Here is an 18,411-nt window from a genome sequence, read left to right as displayed (position 1 = left end):
ATGAACCTATTACCTGCTTCAAAAAAATGGGCACCATGGCATATCTAGTAATTAATCATCGACGAAAATCACATTACCTAAGATAAATGAACATAAATTAGGGACAAATCTCGAACCAGACAGAACGAAAAATGACACTGAAGATGGCACAACGCCGAAACCGGTTTGTCTGCAAACCAAACTTGACAAGGGATGACGGAAATTCGTTCCAAAATAAATCATCTTACCACCCTGTCGGAAAAATCAACCAACACCAACACACAAAGTTTAAATTCATCAGCAATCGCTTCGGAAGTTCAAACTTTTTTTAAATTAGGAATTCAGTGCGCGTATAAGATGTGGTAAACTGAAATCGAAGGTAGATTAGAATAGGTTAGGGCAGGTGGTCGTGCCCAGTTGAGAACGCACTTGCAAATTATTGCCTGCATAAACCCCGAATATCTATCCGCTGAAGTTACTCAGGGTTCGTTGCAAAGTGCGAGCGATGAAACTTTATCCCTAGGCTCACGAAACCTAGATAAATTAGTAGAGTGTGTTGAGGTGAATTTCAGTCGGTAATACGCGAGGATTGTGGCTTTGCAAACATAAAAAACTGATATGACCTAACCCACCAACACTTTCGAAATTTTAGGGTGTACAGGCACTGAGCTTGCTAGGCATCTAGATTCCCTGAACCTGAAGGCCCGTTTACATACAACTTTGGCGTTGCGTTGGCGTTGGCGTTGGTTTGACAGAACGCACGTTAAAAGTATGCTTGCTACAATGAACGCTTGGCGGCGAATCCTTGGGCCACTAAATTAACATATTAACGACAGATAAATTAATATTTCATATCAATAATTGCATTAAAAACGATATTTCTTGCCCGCACTTGATTAAAAAGGAAAAATATTTCACATAATTTTATTTATTCGCAACAGCTGACGAGCGACGCACGCGAAAAGTTGAGAGTTGGCCATCTTTTTGCTTTGTGTTGGCGTGAGCGTTGTCGAATTTTGGCTATGTGGACGGCTGCATTTGAATTCATGTATTCATAGTCAGCTGTTGAAGCGACGCCAACGCCAACGCAACGCCAAAGTTCTATGTAAACGGGCCTTGATTGTAACGCGTGCTGCGGCAGTTTTGATTACAATGGGCAGCTCGCTCTAGCGAACTCCAACAGACGAGATCACTATGAGCGAGAGACCCCATCTCTTGCCAAGAGTTGCAGCAATATTTGCACGACAGTTTTGTACCTAGCGTCAGCCCGAAGCACTTGATGTTGTCTAGACCAGTTCTGTCTTACCATGATTGGCGGTGAGGTTGCAACTACCCGTCACTAAGTTTAGATATATTTGGGTCAGATCATATAAGTAGGCTGCCCAGAAATCCACCCTTAATCATAAGAGCCACGCAAAGAATGATGGCAAGCAGTAATAAAGTGAGTGCACCAACTCTTAAGCAAAAAATTGACATTTTCGTTTTCCAGAGAGGTTAAGACACTGGCAGCCTTTATTGCACTCGACCAATATCGTTTAGGCGATTACAGTATCAAATTAAAAGTAAGGAGGAAGAGGGTTATTAAGAGTTATGCCTATCGGACTACCTCATCCGAAAGCACTGAACACCCTCACCACACACATTAGCGGTCGAATTCCTAACCTACCTAACCGCCTAAGCGCCAACTGACGCCAATTGGAAATGCCAAGTCAAGCCAAGTACTTCTCCCCCTGGTTTTTCCATCGTAGTGGGGGCCTTCCTCTCCCTCTGCTACCACCAGCGGGTTCCAAGTTGAATACTTTCAGAGCTGGAGCGTCGGTGTCCAGTAAACCTTACAGAGTGTGGTTTTCGTACGTCGAGAGAGGACTTTACTCCTGAATTGCCGACTCAGCGCAAAGTAGCACTTGTTGGCAAGAGTGATTCTGCGTTGGACGTAGGTGCCAAGAAGCGAATGTGCTCGTTTACCACCAGACCAATTCGCTTTGCTTCCTTATCCAACTTGAAAAAGGCCGAACCGACTTCGTGGTTTTTGCTACTGATGTTGTGGATGTCATCGGCATAAGCCAACAATTGCACGGTCTTATTATCTTCTTCAACATCAGATTAAAGAAGTCACATGAAAAGAAGTCGCCCTGTCTGAAACCCCGTTTGGGTCTTTCCTAATTCTAACGCAGCTGGTGGTCATTTTATACAGCCGTATGAGTTTTGAGGGGATGCTAAATTCAGGCAACTCATTTTAGTGCTGTAAATACCTGTTCTCTGGAGGATTCAGTCCTTTCAGTTCAGTCTTTCACACAATACGCTCGATAAGACCTGGCGTGAATGGCATGCGTTCATCTGACCATATTCTGCATCAGAGTTGATGAATGCACCTTATAAACTCCTCGCCGCCGTACTTGAACAGCTACATATGTATTCGTACCTCGTCATAGTCAAGCGGTGGAGCATCGACTCCGTCATCATCGACTGGGCTATATGGCTCGCGTTGCGCGTTGAAGCGGAACTGCTGAGAGAGACCAGGTGCACCCCGCACTCCACAACTATTACTACGTTTATGCGTTTGGGTTAAAATTGGCTGCATAAACATCTGAGGGGTTTACAAAGGTGTCGTAAGTGTCGTATTGTTGTATGTCGTATACTTTAAAAGCTTAAATAAATGCTTAGAGAACTTGAAACGATAACCAACTATTAGATATTTAACACCGCAAAAATTCATAATTTGACTTTGATGGTACTTTACGAACCCCTTTAATATATTTTTTAGGCGTTAAAAGTTTGCGACATACAACAATACGACACTTACGACACCGTTGTGAATACCCCAATCATTTCAACGTCACGTTTCACAAACAGCTGTTTACTAGGGTTATGATGGCTGCAATTCTTTATACATTCCGGATAATCCCATTTCACAGCCGGAATAAACAGAATACGTTTGAAATATACGTCAACATATCATCAGGAACGTTCTAAAGAATAAATAAACAAAAAAGTGTATTCCAAACGTTCAGAATGAATAAAGAAATGCAGCCGATGTTTTTAGATTAAAAAGCTTGAGCGGCATTACCAGGATTTAAAACACTGGAACGACTTTTGAAAATTCAAAAGAAGGCCAAAAAAATCATAACCCTACTGTTTAATTTCTCGCCAGTGCATTGCCACTTTTTCCAAGGCACTTTATTTCATGAATTCGCGAACTATGCATAACGGGACCATTTTTGAATTCATGAAATAGAGAATTCATGAATTCTGTCGCATTAACGTAGTATATCCCTCTCGGCTGAACTCGGAAGTTGCAAACACTTGCCCTGCATACCCTGACGAAACCCCAGGGGTTGAGCACTGCTGCTGTAACATTAACAACCACACGCAATGTGAAGAACTCGGTAGAAAATTCCATTTAAATTGCTTTTTCNCCCTGCATACCCTGACGAAACCCCAGGGGTTGAGCACTGCTGCTGTAACAACAACAACCACACGCAATGTGAAGAACTCGGTAGAAAATTCCATTTAAATTGCTTTTTGGGGGATTAAACGTAAACAGATTTCAACATCTTATAAGTCTCCCAGAAAAGAAAAGAAAAGAAAAGAAAAGAAAAGAAAAGAAAAGAAAAGAAAAGTTAAAGACCGATGATTGCACAATTCCTCAAAATCCCCCAACAAATATTCAAATGAAAAATTATTACAAAATTACATACGGCAACGCTGCTACTTTATTTACTTGCGCGACGTAAACAATCCAAAGTGTCTATTGCCCAGCTGGAAATGTTGGAGTTTCTGAAACACCTCTTTAGGCTACAATTTTTGCTTATTGTAGCCGCCGTGCTTACTGGTGTTTATTACAATCAACTTATAAACTGGATCACGAATAAAACTGGGGATCCAGCCAGTGAAAGCTTGGCAGTTTCTTACGAAAATTCTCAAGAACTATCTTCCGGTGAGCAACTCTTCACACGTGATGAATTGGCAAAATTTAATGGCGAAAATGGCACACCAATATACCTGGCCATAATTGGCACTGTTTTCGACGTGTCTAAAGGTATTAAGCATTACGGACCAGGCTGTTCGTATAACTTTTTTGCCGGACGGGACGCTTCGGTGTCATTCATAAATGGCGAATTCGAAAGCTATGACGTGGGGAAAGCCGATGACGTGATCTCATTAAAGTCCAACGATTTACTCAGCTTGGAAAATTGGCAACAATTTTATAGAAAAGAATACAAATACAAAGGTAAACTCATAGGACGATTCTATGATGAAAAAGGCGAACCGACCCATTACCACTGGAAATACTTGGCACTTTTGGAGCAAGCGAAAACAGCCAAAGCACAAGCAGAACAATTACGTGAAGTATATCCAGATTGCAACATTGAATGGTCAGAGGAGCGAGGCACGCGAGTGTGGTGTACAAAGTCGAGTGGCGGTAAGCAACGTGAATGGGTGGGATACCCACGTAAACTTTTTGAAGTCGGTGCTAACAACTTCCGTTGTGCTTGCATACAAGAAAAGGACTTGGACACGACTGACGTTATGTTAAAGCAGTATGATGATTGTGGACTGCGTGCCTACGAGTGTTACTACAAAGTAGATTAATTAAATAACTGTATTATTTTACATGGCATAGGAACAAAAAGGATTAATGGTAAAAAGTATTTATGCAAACTTTTTAAAAACCAGACTCGTATTATGGAGTGTTCTTAAATTAGATTTACACGATTTAAAGTATTTATATTAACATATCCAAGAATATAGAGGCCTTAGTATTCAAGTTTTGTACGAATAAAAATCCTTTATAACAAAAATTTTAACATTTTAGCATAGTAACTAATATTTATAAAAAAATCGATGACCGCATATAGTGTGAACTTTGGTGTACAACTAAGTTTTATTTGCTTGGTCAAGTTGGTCAGCTAGTCAAGATAAGAAGACAACAACAACAACAGTTTTAATATGTATGGATATTATAAAATTTAACTGCATTCATGATTTGGAATAATTTATTTCAAATGTAATGATATGTTAAGTATTGAGCCTAATTCAATAACAAATACGTAAACTAAAATTGGATTTACAAGTGATTCACTTGGTAAAACTTTTACTGGTTTATTTATTTCGGTCCCTTGATTATTTTATTTCATTCATAGTATTGGGATCAATACGTTTGAAACACATTTTTCGTTGTTTTCGATTTTCTTCCCATTCCTTAGGATGTTTTCGTTTGCGATGATGGTGCAAATTGGAGTTCACTCTAAAAGTACGCGGACAATGTGGACATTGATAAAGATCCTCACCGGTATGTGTCGTCATATGTTCCTAAATGATCAAAAGGAAAATATAAATTGTATACTATTTATGTAGTTACTTTTTTTTGAATACCTTCAGCGCGTGAGGTTGCTTGAATGCTTTCTCACAAATTGTACATTTATGTACGCGTTCGCGCAGATGTACGTACTTTTGATGTCTCTTAAGTGCATCCTCAGTGAAGGCGACCTTGCCACAATCGCCGCAAACATATTCTTCAGATCCATCATGATGAGCTGCACGCTTGTGTCGCTTCAAACTGTAATTAGAATATAGTTGAAGATCGCACTGATCACAGGGCCAACGTCGTTTACTTCCGCCCTCATGCTCCAACATGTGAATTTTTATAGCAGAGCGACCACGAAAGGATTTACCACACTGATCACAAACACTTTGATATGATGTGCTGTGGACATTGCGAATATGAATATTGAGTCGGGACTCTAACACAAAGCTGTATTTAAGAGAACGGAAAAATTAACAATGATTATGAATAACATATAAAAATTATTCATATATTGAAATCTAACATTACCCCTTCCCACAATCCTTGCAAATATGATCGGGATTGCCCTCTGCATGAGTTTCCATATGTGATTTCAAAATGGCTCGCTTAGCGTATTTTTTATGGCAAGTTTCACATTCAAACCGCCGTTCTAATGGCTTTTCTATATGCACTGTTTTCATGTGCTTCACCAAAGTTCTATTGCTGAAGCAAAGTGTATCACATTTAGAACACTGGTACTCCTTTGGATTCAAATGTACTTGCAAATGGTCAACGAAGTGACATCGTTCAGAATACTTGCGACCACAACATAAAACATAGCCTTTATCGGTATTGTGAACTTCGCGAAAATGTGCATTCAATGCAGTGAAGTCAGCGGATAAGTTACCGCACAATTCACATGGCAATTCCTCTTTGTAATGTTTGGCTATAAATGCATCGTTTGCTTTATGTTTACTGGAAGTAACCATTTTATTTATCGTTTTTACCCTCCTTCCCTTGTTCTTGATACCACGTTTCTGTTTTCCCAATTCTTTTCTCTTCGACAATGGCATATCATCATAGGCGCTATCACTATTATATTTTTCATAATCCTGTGTGTTTAATTTCTTTGAATAGTTCTCAGCTTTGGTTTCGCAAATAGCTACAGGGTCTTCTGTAGCATCCTCAATCAAGCTACCGTTATCATATATATCTCCGGCAAATGAACCAGCGAATGTATATACGTTGTCGACATCCATTTCCACTTCCAACTTCACGCTTTCCACCAAGCCTAATTGGGAAGAGTTTTCGAATTGTTTAAATCCCTCTTTCTGTAGGACCACCAGCTGCTCCCGCCATTTGTGGAAAGCCTCTAAATGGTGCCAACAACTGCCACATATTACGTGCGAATTAAAATTTGGTGTATCTACAAACTTCTGCTTATCACATTCTTCTTTAACTCCTGACAACAACTGAAATGATGTACAGATATGAAATAAAGCTCCATGCCCAAAGAAATTGTTATTTTGAGGTTTACCTCCTTATCCAAATATTTCTGTGCTATATTGTAAACCAGAGTATGGTGGCCACTGGAATCTAAAAGTTCCTCAGAGAACTGATCACAAACCCGAAAACACAAGCGGCATAACATCCTTTTTTGTGTCGCCTCGTCAATTGTTTACAAAATAGGCATGGACGATGTACATAAACAAATCTGTCGATACATGCATTGATGTTCTCCGATATATTTTCATTACTTCCAATACGCTCAATGAATCGATGGCTTTGTGTACGATGCGTTGGATAAACCATGCGATAAACCCCTTTTTAAAGATTAGCCCAGTAGAAACTTCTACTTTTGCTTTGTATGTACTTATATTTATAGAACTTGAATGAACATCGTATAAACATTATACGGCTTTCCCACACCACCCCAATTACGTAGTTCGCTCTCATTCGTAATTCGCACTCCAATTACCCTTCGAATTACGTAATTCGGCATACAAAATTTTAAGAGCGAGTTACCTCATTTGTTGGTAATTCAGATCCAATTACCATGCGAATTTCGAACAAATCGGTGCCGTCTCTAATTTTTATCGGAAATTTATCGAAACCAGATCACATATCAAAACCTGCATTTTTCTGAGTAGGAAACGTAAAGTTTATAAATGAATATATCCCTAATTTAATATGGAAACTTATCAATTTTTAGGAAGAACCCACATTTTACCTCAGGCTGCGTTTCTTTATACATTCCAGATGATCCCATTCCACAGCCAGAATAAACGGAATGCGTTTGAAATATACGTTAACATATCATCAGGAACGTTCCATAGAATAAGTAAACAAAAAAGTTAATTCCAAACGTTCAGAATGAACAATTTTGCAGCGAAGAAAACAAAAACAAAAAACGGAGACAGAGAACTGTCAAATCGAAATAAGAGGTAATTCGCGAACGTACCTAATTGGGGGAGCGAACAAAGTAATTCAGGATTGCGGTGGAAAATGGTATTACGCGGAGATTAAGGGCCGGTTGTTCAATGTCTGGTTATCGCTACTTGCCGGTTAAACATCACTATCGACGTTTCGACATCATGCATATAACATGTTATCGATAAAGCAGTCGTTGTATTTAACCGGAGCTTCTACCTCCAATTAGTACTAACCAGACATTGAACAACCGTGACGTAAACATGTCAGCAAGCGATGATTTGTTGAATCATTTTTTTGTCCATCCCTACCAAAATTGAATTACATACTTAGCCTAGGTTCACACAGAGAAACTTTTGTTGCCCATTTTCGGCAATTTCTCTTTAAGCCTGATATAAAGTTCAATGCGAGCGTGAGCGTGCGTTTTTTATTTTGACCAATATCTTCGTTATCACTCAACTTTTTGCTATAGCTGAGACATGAAAAGATAGAGAATTAAAATATCTTTCAAAATTATAGAATAAAAACTAATTTAAAATGCATAATATGTCTTTTTTCGAGCTCGCACTCAACTGTGTGTGTACGCAAAGCATTCGCATGTGAACGGCAAGTTTTAACAGATGTGTGTGAGCGTCCATAAGAATACAAATGGAATTATTTGCCATTGCGAACGTTCACGCTCACGCTCGCATTGAACTGTATATCAAGCATTAGGTGTTGCCCTTCGCGTTCACACAGAGCAATTCCTTTGTACATAAATGTTGTTGTCAGCTGTGTACGCCAACTAGAATTATTCAGACGAACGAGAGCACAAATCGTGTTGCCTGAGCACGAGCAACTTGGTGCCCTTCCCCCTTCCTCGTCACTCCCTCTCCCACAAGTAACGAGTTGCCGCGACAAAAGTTTATCCGTCTGAATCTAGACATACGTGCTTGATGATAAAGGTATTCACAGTTTCTTTTTAACCTACTTCACAAAAAGGTTATCAATTCGACGGAATATTTTTTTTTTATGTATGATACCGCATAACTTTGGCCCACGTTAACTGATTTCGATAATTATTTTTGCATCGGAAAGGTGGTACCTTAAGGGTGGTCTCATACTAATTTTGTTTAGATCCCATAATAGGATAACGATAATCTTAAACTTTTATGAGAATTGAAGTCGGTTTTGTTTTTTGTTTAAAAATATATGGAAATTAAACCAAACTGAAAACATTTAACCTTGACTTTGCTACATCTATTTGAATGAATTAGGGAGTCCATGTCCATTGAATTAATAAAGCGCTAGCTTAGAGTGAAAAGTTGCTAAGTCCACTTTTTATGCAAACTCATATTTTGATATGGGAGGCTAGAGAAATTGAATACGCATCGTTGCGACAATTATAAAGGTACTTGTTTTATTTTTTCCTCTTCATAAGCAATAAAAGGAAAATTTGCTAAGTCCAAAAGAAGCACCACAAATCTGATAAGGACAAAATAATACGACATCTTTAAATAAATATCGAATCCTTCTGATTCTTATGGAGTTTTGCTTTGCTTTAAACGCGCAAAATGTCCGATTCAAAGTCTTGCGAAATAGTTAAAGAAAATGGCTATAGAAAGATTTTTTCCTCTCCTGTAAAATTTTTAAAATGGGACTTAGCAACTTTTCTTTCTAAGCTAGCGAAATATTAGGTATTCCATTATACTGGAATTAATTGGATAGTTTTAGATGACGTAACAGCATAGAAATTCTCCAGAGCTTTTGGGTAGTGATGCTGGAGTGAGTCCTTGGTTAGATATAAATCTGGGTCGTTCCGGTTACGTTTAGACCCGACCGTCGTTTGTGCTTTCTGAATGGATGAGTCAAAAAGCGCTTGGTTATTGTTGTAAAAATTCGCACAAGAGTGGTAGTACCACTAGTTTTCTCGTGGAGCGAGGCGTGGGCTAGTTTTAAATATGTCCATCGTCAATGCAGTTTGGGTGGGTGTATGCTTTCCTGGACAGTTGAATTTAAAAGGATTTTGATTTCCCAAAAAGAAAACATGGTTCGTTCATATATCTATGGTCAAAGCAATAACCGCCTAAGTCGACTTAAGAAAGAATGGAGTTATATATGCTATCGTATTCTTCAATCCCTATTCCATGCGTACGGGAAATACCCATCTCGCCAGCTAGGCTATTTAAAAAGTTATAGGCGAAAATATTTTGGTTTCCCCATATGGTTAACACTACAATCCAAATCTTTAAAGCGTTTTTTCTCGAATTAAGGTTTTTCGACTTAGGCGATTATTGCTTATGACTACAGATAAGTATTCATACTTGGAAATTAAAGTCAAACTCTTTTTTCGGCTTTCTTTTTTTTAATTTTCTATTCTCAAAAATATGTATTTAGCAAATCCAGCAGATAAGGGTAATGTTAACTTACATATGATTTATGGGTACCTCTCATCACGAGCAATATGAAACATTATATACATTTATTTGCCTTTTACTTACAACACCACTTCATTCGATATGTTGTTAAGGTCAACACGTTTGAAAGACATTTGTCTCTGTCTTCGATTTTCCTCCCATTCCTTGGGGTGTTTTCGTTTGCGATGATGGTGCATATTTGCATTCACTTTGAATGTTCGCGGGCAATGTGGACACTGATACAGATCCTCGCCGGTATGTGTTGTCATATGCTCCTAAATAAACAAAAAATAATATAACAAAATGGTTGCAATTTCTTCTCGTTAAAACTTTACGTACCCTTAAAACTTTCGAAGCCTTGAACGCTTTGTCACATAGCGTGCATTTGTGAATACGCTGCCTCTGGTGCACATATCGCTTATGTGACTTTAGCGCTTCTTCAGTCAGTGCTACCTTACCACATTCGCCACAAACATATACTGTAGATCCGTCATGATGAGCTATTCGCTTATGTCGCTTTAAACTGAATTTGGAATGTAATTGGGTATCGCATTGGTCACAGGGCCACAGTTTTTTACCACCGCCATCATGTTCCAACATATGATATTTTAACGCATAACGCCCACGGAAGGATTTGCCACACTGATCACACACACTTTGATATGCTAGGCTGTGGACATTGCGAATGTGAATATTGAGGCGGCTCTCCAAGACAAAGCTATATTACAATTAATGGAAAGTTTAAGCAAAGCAAAAAAATATAAATATGAATATGGTAATATTAATAACTATCTAAGTAATTGGATTACCCCTTCCCGCATTCCTTGCAGACATGATCTGGATTGCCCTCCACATGCGTTTCCATATGAGTTTTTAAAATGGGAAGCTTGGTGAATTTTTTATGACAAATTTCACACTCAAAACGACGTTCAGATGCCTCAGGATCATGCATAGATTTCATATGCGCTACTAAGCTCCTAGCATTGGCACTACATTTGCCGCATTCAGTACACTGAAACTTTTGTGGATTCAAATGTACTTGCAAGTGTTCAACAAAGTGAAATCTTTGACTATACTTGTGCCTACAACAGACTACATAACCCTTATTATTTTGGTGTACATCGCGGAAGTGTATATGCAGTTCAGTAAAGTCTGCGGATAAATGTCCACAGAGTTCACAAGGCAGTTGCTCTTTAAAATGTTGGGCTATAAAGGCATCAAATTCTTTTGTTTTTATGCTTTTTTCCCTAGCTCTATCAGAAGTGTTCAAATCATCTTTGTCTTCATCAATATAAGAATCCAGATTAAATTCAGCATCCGAAGAATTCTTGTCCCCTTGTTTTGCCTTTTTACTCTTCCTTGTATTTTTAAAGGCATCAGAGCCTTTGCTTTTTCGCATTTTTTTACCTGTGACTAACGGATTATCTTCGTCAATAAGATCATCGTTTGCTTTCTCTTTCCTGGCAACGGCTTTTTTGCTTTTTGCAAGCTTTTTTCTACTCAACAATGGCATATCATCATAGATGCTATCGTTATCACATTTTTCATCATTTATTTGATCTACTGAGTTTAATTTCTTTGGCGAGTCTGAAAGTTTAGTTTCGCATATAGCAACAGGATCTTCTGTAAACTCTTGTAGACTGTCGTCGTTATCACATACGTGGTCGGCAAATGAATCTGCAAATATATCTACGTTGGGGACTTCCATTTCCATTTCCAACTTCACACTTTCCACCAAATCCCTTTGGTAAGGTTGCTTAAGCTGATTTAAGCGCTCTTCGTGCAGGACCACCATCTCTTCACGCCATTTGTGGAAATCATCTATATGACCCCAGCAACTGGTGCACATTACGTGCGACTCTTTCGTATCCGCATGGTGTTCCGCAACAAATTCTTCTTTAATTTCTAGCATTATCTAGAATTAAAGCATATAATAAGTTATATTCCGAGGGGAAGTCAAGCATATAACTTACCTCCTTTTCGAAATACTTCGCTACAACATTATAAATTGGAGTGCTTTGACCTCCAGAGTCCAGAAGTTCTACAGGAGATTGGTCGCATTCACTAACACACAAGCGGCATAACATCATGCTATTAAAAAGCAAGCTTCTAACAAATTTTCTTACAATTTAGTTGTTTATAGAAGTTTTAGAGATGCGCGACGTTAACCGATGCATCGGAATCGTCGATGTTTTCAATTCGATGCACCGACTAAATTCCGATGTATCGATTAATGCGATATTATTCGATGTATCGAAATCGAGATCTTGCAAGCAGGGCTGCCACTGACCAAAAAAAATACTTACCATCCACTTGAAGAAAATCTACCAAATTTAGAAAATATCTACCAATAATTGTTTTAGTTATTTCAATAAAAACTGTAGTTTTATTCCAGTTTTTTAGTTATTTCAATATAAATAAAAAAAGGGTTTTAAAGAAATTTTTATTTATATAATAATATGGTAATTGAGATTATATTAATGGCTTCTTCTCGGCTTTCCTCAACCAAAAGCGAAAGTGATGAACCTAAAGGAAACAACGAAAAGCTTCAAATGGAGTTATTATGGACAAATACAGTACTCAAAAACCGCTTGTAGATTATCTACGTTCTTTGATTTCAGTGCGTTGCCCTTCGGCAATTTAATTGAGGTTGCGTTGCTATTCATAATCGGCCCATAATTTTTTGCAGCATATTTTTAGGCGTAGTTCTTTTGACACATAATTCGGGGGTAAGTCTAATGACGACAGGTGTTTAGTTGCTGGTCTAGTAACCAAGCTACAAGAATCCTACTTTGTATTATGTATAGCAATTAATCTCAGACACAAAAGCGCAAACATTCGAATTAACATTTTTGACGAGCACATTTCGAAGTAGTTGGCAACTTTGCTCTAATCAGTGTTGCCAGGTTTTAAATTTGAAAAAGCACTAAAACCCAAGAAAAATCGCGTTTTTTTTCGAAAAAAGCACCAAGTTTTTATCGGAGTATTTAACGGACTTTACATGCATAAAAATTTGTTTGTAGGAATGCTGATTTAAATTAATAAAAATCAATCAATGTTTCTTGCTTGACGGTCGAATTTTTTCTGATTTCTATGAATTCAAAAATTTTCGTCCAAGCGACGATAAAATTCTCGTTCATATTTTCTAATATGCAGCTGTGTCCAGCGTTGCCGCTTTTATTTATAATTTTTTCCTGACTGTTTATATGTATGTCAATTTTTTCTTAATTTTTTCTACAATTCCTGTCAAACGAAAGCAAAAACGAAAAATGAAGTTTCATGAAGTATGTAGTAGTTTAAATCTACACTACAGTCTCTTATTATCGTAAACTAAAGGAATATAAAGAACTTTTCTTTCCGACTGCTTTACATCAGGCAGCCTGAAAAATCGCCTCATGTAAATTCCCTATTACCAAGCGATGTAGTTCATTTCGAATCATGTTCACACTCTCGTATAACGTATTCACCTGTGAAATAATTTACACTCGAACATATAAAATCGCAAAACAATTGCTAAAATTTCTGGTGAAATTTTTCAGTAAATATTCATGATAAGCCAGTATAGATCCCTTTCTCAAAACATGTTTGATTTTTAAAATCGGATAAAAAGTGGTCGAGCTGTTTATAGATAAGTGCATCAAGAATAAAATAAGTTCACTTTTTAAATAAAAGAAAATGGAGGGCTAAGGAACTATAAGAAACCTATTTTCATATTGCACACGACCCTAGCTACAACCTACATTAAGTTTTGTTTCGGGTGTATTTCGTGATTTTTATTTTTTTTTGTTGATGCATCGAGTAATAGGTAAGGGAACGTTCAGAAATGCATCAAGCCAAAGCATCAGTCTCTTTTATTTCTAAACTATAATTGATGGAAATGTCAAATATGCGCAACCACGGTTAAAAGCCGAATTGGAACTTAGTTGCTCAAATAAAACATTTCCATCAATTATAGTTTAGAAATAAAAGACTCTGATGCTTTGGCTTGATGCATTTCTGAACGCACCCTAACTGATGCTAATGGCAGTGAAACCAAAACGCAGTCAATAATACATAATAATAAGTTTACAAAAGTACAGGAATTTTATTAATTCAATTTTTATTATGTTTCTAGGTCAGAATCAAATTCAGGTAAAAAAGGAAAAAAGGATCGTATAACGAGAACCAAAAGTTTTTGCTTTAGTAAATAATAATTTACCTCTTTAAATTAACTCAGGAATTCAGTTACCAGTGCTTGAAATTTTTCCAAGAAAATATCTTTTCCTTGGCAGTCCTTCATATTTCCAACGAATTTTCGAACTGATTTTACAATCGAATCATCATCATTTAAGGGACGCGCAGAACAACGCATGATATCAAGTAGTAATGAGCTAAAGCTTATAAAAATCTCTTCATAGAGTTGCGGTGGAGCAGATTCAATTATCTTTAGCACTTTAAGCATCAGTTTCTCAATTTTTTTTGTATCATCTTTCAACGGTGGTAGCACAAATTTCAAAACAATATTAGCATAATTTGATAAGCAGTGACGATAGTTATTAACTGCATTGGGATTATCTGTTTCCACAACCACTCCACTTAAAATTATCATTACATCTGAAATATGGGGCAAAAGACGTTCACTACGGGCCAGCCATTCAGTCTCTTTCATTGTACAACGCACATAATTCTGTCACAGAAAGATGGTAATTAAAATGGTACATCTGATAAAGCAAATTTAGACTCACAATAATTAGAAACATTTCAGCTTCAGACTTGTCTTCAATTTCCAAGCGTATGAGAAATCGATCAAAATCTACGGGTAGTTGATCTGGGGTTTGTGAAAATTTTTGGAAATAATACTGCGTAATTGGGCGATATGAATCTTTGATGACTTTGGTTATCCACTTCCGATCTACAAAATAAATTGAAATGAAGCATGATACAAGTGCAGTAAGGCGAAACTATACATAGATCTATCTATACAGGATGTCCTAGACCGCCCGTTCACTCCCTCTAATATGGAGGCAATGTTTTTTTATTGGCACTTCCGTGGGAGAAAATAAATGTGTAATTTAAAAAAATCCGGTCAGTTTAATCCACTTCCGTTCGAAACCGGAGGTCGACAATACCACCAAAAGAGCTTCCTCGATTTAGTAGGTAGAATTTTTGCGGTTATCAATAAAAACCATTCGAGTCCATTTTAGTAGAGGGGGTGGACGGGAGGTCTAGGACACCCTGTATATAGATTCGCCTTGAAGTGAGGTTTATTAAAATATGTAATTTGGAGCCTTAGAAATACATACAATGGTCGAAAAAATTATAGCCACACCACATTTTGACAAGTTTGAACATATTTTTGTCTTTTTGTTAATTTTGGTTATTTGTTTATAAAAATATATTCATTCTTCAACAAAACCCATGTACATCCCAGCTTCAAACTTGGTACTACATAAAAAATTAGTTAATTAGACATTTTTTAATTGGATTTCTCTTAACGATTCTGAGAATGCAGTTTCGTAGCCCATTGAATTTTTGTAGAATGAAGCACAAGTTTCAAATGGCTCAAAATTACCGTTGATTTTTTAGAGTTTTTTTTGTCGAAGATGTTCAGGTTTTCTTCCATATAAAAATAAATTGTGTGTATTCGTTATATGGAAGCAATTGCGACAAAGAAAAATCTAAAAAGTCAACCGCAATTTTTTCCATTTGAAACTTGAACTTTATTTTACTAGAACTCAATGGGCTACGAAACTGCATACTCATAATCTTTCTAGGATATCACATTAAAAAAGCTCGAAATTTTTACGAAAGTATGTTAAATTTTTTATAAAAAAAATAACCAAAATTAAATAACAAAAACATATTGTGTTCAAACTTGTCAAAATGTGGTGTGGCACAAATTTTACCAACCACTGTATGTATGTATGTATGTATGTGTAATAATAAATTTATCAAAATAACCTTTTTCTGTTGCGACCGGCAAAAATCGTTTGGAAGTATATTGTATAAATTGTATGCACTCTCGTACCACCTCGTCTCTTGCATCTGTATATGTGATAAGATCCCAGCGTGTCTTGTCCATAATTTGTGCGGCCATTAAAAGAACTGGCGCCGTCACTTCACCAAATGCTAACTGCTTATTCGGTTGAGTCTCATCGTGCATCGCTATGAGATTCAAAGCCTTGACAATGGGTAACAAATGCCCAAAGCGTTGTGTATCTAACAAATCATTCACATTTTTGTTCATGAATTGCTTCAAGAATTCAGTCTTGCGAGAAGGATGATACAATGTATAATAAATTTCGCACAGCAACTCAGGAAAATTTTTCTGTGTTAGTTTTTCGTGATCATGCATGGCACTTTCCAGCAATTCATCAAAGTAAATATTGGAAAAGGGTCGCGATTGCTTTATGGTCGTACAAAAGTTTCGTACATGCTCAGAGTTATGGCAGGCAGAATCAAAGAATTTCGCCCACATTTGTGCAGGGTTCTCAAAGCAGAGGACAAGGAACTGCTGTAAATCGAAAGATGCCGCATATTTGTTGAGGAATTCAGTAACACGCCGTTGGTAGTCATCTTGACAACAAACACTTGTTGATTTGTCGAATGCTTTCGTTTGGTATGCCAACAATTGCAGTATATCCTCAGATTTGAAGTTCTGTAAGCCCAGAAGCATCAATGAGGTTAATGCTTCGAATTCACAAGTATCAACCTGCATCTTTTCGGAATTCTCGCCCTCACCATCACCATCATTATCAGCTATGTCCGCTTGCGACAACTGTGATAGCTTGATAAAATCGATGGCTTGTTGGCAATTATGTGGGGTCATTAGCTTTATATTTTCTTTGATGGCGTCCAGACATTCGTCATTGCCCAGAGCCATAGAACGGTTAAAGAGCTCATCAAACCAAGCCTTCTTAATATGTTGTGGCATAGTTTGGTCTAAGTTTCGTAAGATTTCTCCTAATGTTGCACTTTCGATGGTCTCTTCAAGGGTCTTCGGCTTGATAGCGAGAAACTTTAACTGCGCTTCTACATCATGTCCAAGTTCTGGATTGCAACGCATTCGCTCACCAACTTTATATATCATTTCACCAATTGCCAACTGTAATGTCAAGGTAGGCGTGACGTCTACTTCTACCCAATACATGAAAACATCAATTTTGACCAACATAACATTATATTGTACCGAATTAAGAAGCGCTTTTATGATCTTCAATTGTTGTTCCTTAAGTACAGTTGATGGATTTGTTATTTCTGAATCAGGCGCACGTGGGCATATTTCCTGGCAAATTTGATAAATTTCTATATCAATTTTCGGGTTTGCCGTTTCCGGCAACTCAAGCAAATCAAAGGCAAATAACGTCATTTGAAGTAAATGCTTCAAAGCGAAACCCGAGTAACGAAAGAATTGCAACTTGGTGAACTGTTTAAATTTTTCACAATCAGGCGTGTAGAATTGACGCAGCAAATTCATGCTATAGTCGTATAATTTGCCATAGATAATTTTTTTGTCCACCATATCAATCTTGCGAGATTCTGATAGCGCTATGCTTAGAAACAGCGCACGCATAAGTTGCTCTACTTTTTCCAATACTTCATAAGGATCTCCGATGTATTTCATTGTATCGGCTGCAGTTTCGAAATACTGGAAAGCAAACCAGCAAGGGGTATACGACAGTGCTTCATAGAAAAATTGGTCTAACTGCAACTCCCAAATAAGTGTTACTAATAAGAATTTAGGTAACAGAGGACATTGTTCTAATACGTGTGCAAAAGTTGGATCCTCGCGCAAATTGTATTTGTAAGTAGCATCAGTGTTAGCAAATAAGAACATAACTACTTTACGCAATTTTTGATGGGCTTTAGGTAAAGGTTTTTTAACCTCAGGATCAATTAAATCGCGATCGACCAATACTTGCTGCAGTCGTCGTACAAGCTCATTGATAAAAATGTCATTACCTGAGAAATGTTAAGAAAATTTACGTTAACTGATTGATGAACCCAGGCTATTAATCTTACCGCCACGAAACTGCACTTTACTGAATGGCTTCACATGTTTATTGCAATACAACAACACCGACTTGATTTCGTCAAATTCCTCGCAATAGTCCATCGAGAATTCTTCCTCAAACAATTTTAGGGTTTTATGCAAGTCACGCATTTGTACTAAAACTAGTTTTTCATAGAAGATTTTTTATCAATTTTGGGTGAGATTGTTTACTTGTTTTATAAAACACGCCGACAAAGTAGGGATGTCGAAAAAACATCAATGCATCAAAAATATCGATGTTGTGCTTCCATGCATCGAACAATTTCCACTCGAGACATCGTTGCATC

General features: G+C 37.4%; 3 protein-coding genes across 3 annotated transcripts; 1 reads left to right on the top strand and 2 right to left on the bottom strand.

Annotated features, from left to right (window-relative positions):
• The first annotated feature begins 3,672 nt into the window (after nt 1-3,672).
• Nucleotides 3,673-5,074, top strand: LOC108363335 (neuferricin homolog). The gene has a single exon (XM_017616678.1). The coding sequence runs from the start codon at nt 3,745-3,747 to the stop codon at nt 4,570-4,572; it is 828 nt and encodes a 275-aa protein (XP_017472167.1). The 5' UTR covers nt 3,673-3,744; the 3' UTR covers nt 4,573-5,074.
• Nucleotides 5,058-12,397, bottom strand: LOC108363334 (zinc finger protein 431-like). The gene is made up of 6 exons (XM_017616677.1): nt 12,066-12,397; nt 10,902-12,007; nt 10,432-10,810; nt 10,177-10,367; nt 5,356-5,734; nt 5,058-5,292 (listed from the first exon to the last, which is right to left on the bottom strand). The coding sequence occupies exons 1-6, from the start codon at nt 12,180-12,182 to the stop codon at nt 5,104-5,106; spliced, it is 2,361 nt and encodes a 786-aa protein (XP_017472166.1). The 5' UTR covers nt 12,183-12,397; the 3' UTR covers nt 5,058-5,103.
• A 1,775-nt stretch (nt 12,398-14,172) lies between these two features.
• On the bottom strand, nt 14,173-18,411 carry LOC108363333 (uncharacterized). The gene is made up of 4 exons (XM_017616676.1): nt 18,094-18,411; nt 16,033-18,033; nt 14,817-14,983; nt 14,173-14,758 (listed from the first exon to the last, which is right to left on the bottom strand). The coding sequence occupies exons 1-4, from the start codon at nt 18,233-18,235 to the stop codon at nt 14,300-14,302; spliced, it is 2,769 nt and encodes a 922-aa protein (XP_017472165.1). The 5' UTR covers nt 18,236-18,411; the 3' UTR covers nt 14,173-14,299.

This window comes from Rhagoletis zephyria, unplaced genomic scaffold (assembly GCF_001687245.7).
Source record: "Rhagoletis zephyria isolate East Lansing unplaced genomic scaffold, Rhagoletis_zephyria_1.1 Rzeph_scaffold_01245, whole genome shotgun sequence".
NCBI lineage: Eukaryota > Metazoa > Arthropoda > Insecta > Diptera > Tephritidae > Rhagoletis > Rhagoletis zephyria.
Note: the sequence above shows the minus strand (reverse complement) of the source record. Positions and strands in the feature narration are given on the sequence as shown.